This window comes from Rattus rattus, chromosome 1 (assembly GCF_011064425.1).
Source record: "Rattus rattus isolate New Zealand chromosome 1, Rrattus_CSIRO_v1, whole genome shotgun sequence".
Taxonomy (NCBI): Eukaryota; Metazoa; Chordata; class Mammalia; order Rodentia; family Muridae; genus Rattus; species Rattus rattus.
In genome coordinates this window covers 2,727,435-2,731,833 of record NC_046154.1, presented here as the reverse complement: position 1 = coordinate 2,731,833, position 4,399 = coordinate 2,727,435, and the positions used below count along the sequence as shown (strand labels likewise).

The window sequence follows — 4,399 nt, the reverse complement described above, 5'->3', positions numbered from 1 at the left end:
ATGTATGTATATATGTATGTGTGTTTGTTTATTTATATGGATGGGTGTTAGTGTACACGTGCCAGGGAATGCCTGTGGAAGTCAGAAGACAACCTCCTTTCATCATGAGGGTCCTGGGAATTGAACTGAGTCTGGCAGGCTTGGTGGCAAGGGTCTTCATCTGACAAACCCTTCTCAGGTTTCATTTGTTTGTTTGCTTATTGTTTTTGAGACTGACCCTGGCAGTCCAGGAACAAACTCTGTAGGCCAAACTCACTAAGATCACCAAGATCTGCCTGCCTCTGCCTCTCAAGTGCTGGAATTAAATTTTTTTTCTTTTTTTCGGAGCTGGGGACCGAACCCAGGGCCTTGCGCTTGCTAGGCAAGCGCTCTACCACTGAGCTAAATCCCCAACCCTGGAATTAAATTTTTATCCTTGGTTTTATCTCCTGGCTCTGATGTCATGAGGTGGACTGTAATAAGACAGAGCAGCTGCCCAGGATGTCTTGTGGTTTTGCCACCAAGCAAGCTGCTTGACACTGCTCTGATGCTTTTGCTTGTGTCAAGGGTAATTTCCCTCACTCAAACCCCTTACATTAAAAAGTCATCAATCTGAGGGAAGAGGCACACATGGCCCCTCCCCCAGCTGAGGAGCTCTGGGCAGTTAATGGCTGATGGGGAAGGGAATAATTTTCCTTAAGGGATAGAACCTGTGGTAAGTTAACTGCGATTCAAGAAACAACCCCACAGCCATATATCTTAGTAACTCTAATTAAACTCGGGGTTATTAAGATAAATAAAGAACACTGGGCATGGGTGTTGACCTGTAACCCCACCCTTGGGAGACTGTGGCAGGATGGTGGCTTTGAGGCCAGCCTAAGTCCACGGATGAGACAGCATGCCGGGCAAGCATTCTGCCCCTGAGCTAAGCCCCCAACTCCACTTTCTTCTTTCTGTAAAGATCTGTCTTCACCAAGCTATTTCCAGAGCAAGGTGCTGGGGTCTGTGCTGAATTCCATGGCAGATGTAGCTCAGAATCTCGACCCCGGTCTCTTCTGTGCCTCTAATTTACTTCAACAAATGAATATTCTTACGTTCCCTCCCACCCCCTCCGAAATCGAGACAAACAACCTGAGTTGTTTTGGGGGCTGGCAAGATGGCTAAGCTGGTTACGGTGCTGCCAACAAAGCCTGATGACCCGAGTTTGATCCCAGGTACCTACATGGTGGAAGGAGGGGACAGAGTTCCTCAAGTTGTCCCCTGACCTTGACACACTTGCCACAGCACATATGTGCCCACAGGGAAAAGAAAAGAGGGACACTTTGTTACAGAAACAAGAATTCATCTCTGTATTGTTCCCTCTACTTTCTACAGAATACTATAGGCTTTCATTTGGTAAATAGGGCCTTTTTACTTCTGGTAAAATGTTCTTGGTGTCCATTCCTATGTCCTCCTAGGCTCTTTTCTTGTTAACAGAGTCTTGCAAAGTAGCCTAGGCTGGCCTTGACTTTAAGCTTGCTGTGTTCCTGCCATCTCTGTCTCCTGAGTGCTGGAATTATAGGCATGCGTCCCACACCTAATTTCCTCTACTCTTGCTATAGACTGCCTCTGTATTCCACTGAAAATGTCACCCACAGTGACAACGATAAAGCCCTTGAGTTCCCTGTCTGTCTCTCTGTCTGTCTCTTTGTGTGTGTATGCATCTCTCTGCCTCTGTCTCTCTCTCTCGCTCTGTCTCTGTGTGTGTGTGTGTGTGTACATGTGTGTGCGCATGCATCTGTGTGTGTGTGTGCATGTGTGTGCACATGCATCTCTCTCTCTTTCTCTCTCTCTCTCTCTCTCTCTCTCTCTCTCTCTCTCTCAGAACATTTATTTGATTGGTAGCTCCCCCCTGTTTGGGAGGTTGAAGTCAATATTCTGCTTATGTCAGTTTACTTATTAGTTTAATGACTCACAGAGGATGTTCAGTGCCACCTAAGGACAAAACTAGGAATGAATAAAACGCGTGAAAGAGGAAAAAAGAATGAGTGTTTTAACCCAGCACCAGTTTTGTTAGAACTTCCTTGCTCTCCTGCTTGTACTGAGGAAACAAATGGCTAATTTACTTCTGGCGAGGATCTTGATAGAGGAGCAGAGATTAATTATGCAAACACTGGAAGAGCCCAATGCAGAAGACATTTATTAAGCATTTGCATTAGACATGAGAAAAGGTAAATGTTACCAGGTACTCTGCTATATGGTATGTCAAAGTACAAATTAATGTAAGGTAAGGACATAGGCAGAGGCAGGAGGATCCTGAGTCTGGGGCCAGCTACAGCGTCACACTGAGACCCTGTTCCCAGAAAGGAAGGAAGAAGGAAGGAAGAAGAAAGGAAGGGAGGCAGGGAGGGAAGGAGGGGAAAGTGACCACATATTTGTAGAGAAGCTGAGGGGCCGCTGAACGGAAGACCTGAGCTATAGCTTCTCCCTGGCCACCTTTCCTGGCCTCTGTCTGGTTAGGATCCATGAACAAGTGTGAGACATGGTGCTGGAGAGACAACTCAGTGGTTAAAAGCACAGTTCTTGTAGAGGACCTGCTTCAGTTCCCAGGACCCACGGGCAGTCAGCACCCTGTGACTCCTGTAACTTCCGGGGAACCTGATGTTCTCTTCTGGCCTCTGTGGATCCCTGCGTTCATCTGGAACACGTAACTCACACACGAACACAGCAGTAATCTTTAAAAAATCTTTAAAAGCAAGGTATACAATCCAGAGTGTTAGATGAGATGACTCTCAGATTTGAGGGATTTCTTCTAGATTGAGGTAGGAGAATTACCTATTCGTACAGAGCCCTTCTGAGTATTGAGATTGTTTTTGTATAATCCTTAATTAAGATTATACAGGGAGACAAAGACCATGAAGATCCATTCACCATCACCACTTGAAGTGTTTCTGATGTAGAAGGTTCCTCACAGCGGCCCTCACATCCTTGTTCCTCAGGCTGTAGATGATGGGGTTCAACATGGGGGTCACCACCCCATAGAAGAGGGAGATGAGCTTGTCTGCAAGGTCCTGCTTGTCTGCCCCCAGTGGGTCCTTGGACTTGGGCTTCCCGTACATGAAGAGGATGGTCCCATAGAAGATAATCACCACGGTGAGGTGGGCAGAGCAGGTGGAGAAGGCCTTCTTCCTCCCCTCAGCAGAGGGGATCCTCAGGATGGTGGAGAGGATGAAGATGTAGGAGACAAAGATGAACAGGACTGGGACCCCCAAAAACATTGCATTTGCCACCCCCATGCTGATGATATTGATGGAGATGTCGGCACAGGCCAGTTTCAGGACAGCCAGGATCTCACAAGTGAAGTGGTTGATGATGTTGTCCCCACAGAATGGCAGCCTCATTGCTAAAGATGTCTGAACTGTGGCAGTGATGCTTCCCCCTGCCCAGGAGCCGGCAGCCATGGGGACATAGGCAGCCTTGCTCATGACCACTGGGTACCTAAGGGGGTTGCAGATGGCCACATAGCGATCAAACGCCATCATGCCCAGGAGCACACACTCCGTGGCTCCCATGGCGAAAGACAGAAACATCTGCACGGCACAGCCTGAGAAGGAGATGGTCTTCCTGGGGGTCAGGAAGCTGTCCAGAATGAGGGGGACCGAAGAGGTGGTGTAGCAGATGTCCAGGAAGGAGAGGTTCCCCAGGAAGAAGTACATGGGCGTGTGCAGGTGGGAGTCGACGATGGTCACCAGGATGAGGACCCCGTTGCCCAGCAGGATCACCAGGTACATCAGCAGGATGAGCACGAAGAAGGTTTTCTCCAGCGTTGGGTGGGCGGAGAGGCCCAGGAGAATGAAGTGGGACACAAGGGAAGTCTCGTTGGATCTGTCCATGTTTCCTCCTATAGTGTAGGATCTCAGAAGGTTGCTATCAGGTCTCTTTGATGCCTACAATGCCAAGGGAGCGTGTGAGAAGGAGCTCCATGAGGACAGTTGGCTCAGAGCGCTGATCGCCTATCTGTGGGAAGTGATTGTCCGTGTTGTTCTGAGTCAAAGTCACAGACTCTGAACAGCACCTGCTTGGTGGCGTCTGACCCTCACACAGATGTTTGACATGCCACCTGAGTAAATTTAATTTTGCTAATCACATTTAAAACAGGTATCCCAGGTTTAGCTGAGGTCGGACCATCTGTGGGCCGTTCATTTTACTCAGCTGTGGCAAGAAATATATTTTACTTGAAAAAATCTCACCCAGGAAGCCTGGTTGAAAACAGACACTACTGTTTGTCCTCAATTCCTGTCCATCCCCTGTGTGAGCACTTCAGTGGGCTGCCGCCTTCTTCCTCTTTCCTTGTGCACTTTCATGATGCACATGGTCCTGAGCCACTCCCTTGTCCATTCTTATATTCACACAAATGCCAAGTCCTTCTGGAACAGGCATT

At 48.2% G+C, this 4,399-nt stretch overlaps 1 protein-coding gene across 3 annotated transcripts; it reads right to left on the bottom strand.

The window, feature by feature from the left end:
* Nucleotides 1-1,047: 1,047 nt before the first annotated feature.
* LOC116885815 (olfactory receptor 13C7-like) lies at nucleotides 1,048-3,851 on the bottom strand. 3 transcript variants are annotated; one of them, XM_032887159.1, is made up of 2 exons: nucleotides 2,915-3,851; nucleotides 1,048-1,073 (listed from the first exon to the last, which is right to left on the bottom strand). In XM_032887159.1, the coding sequence occupies exons 1-2, from the start codon at nucleotides 3,849-3,851 to the stop codon at nucleotides 1,048-1,050; spliced, it is 963 nt and encodes a 320-aa protein (XP_032743050.1). The 3 variants fall into 3 exon arrangements, with proteins under 3 accessions (XP_032743050.1, XP_032743062.1, XP_032743057.1); XM_032887171.1 differs by lacking the exon at nucleotides 1,048-1,073 and adding an exon at nucleotides 1,566-1,568 and having other exon boundaries at nucleotides 2,931-3,851; XM_032887166.1 differs by lacking the exon at nucleotides 1,048-1,073 and having other exon boundaries at nucleotides 2,892-3,851.
* Between the last annotated feature and the right edge of the window lie 548 nt (nucleotides 3,852-4,399).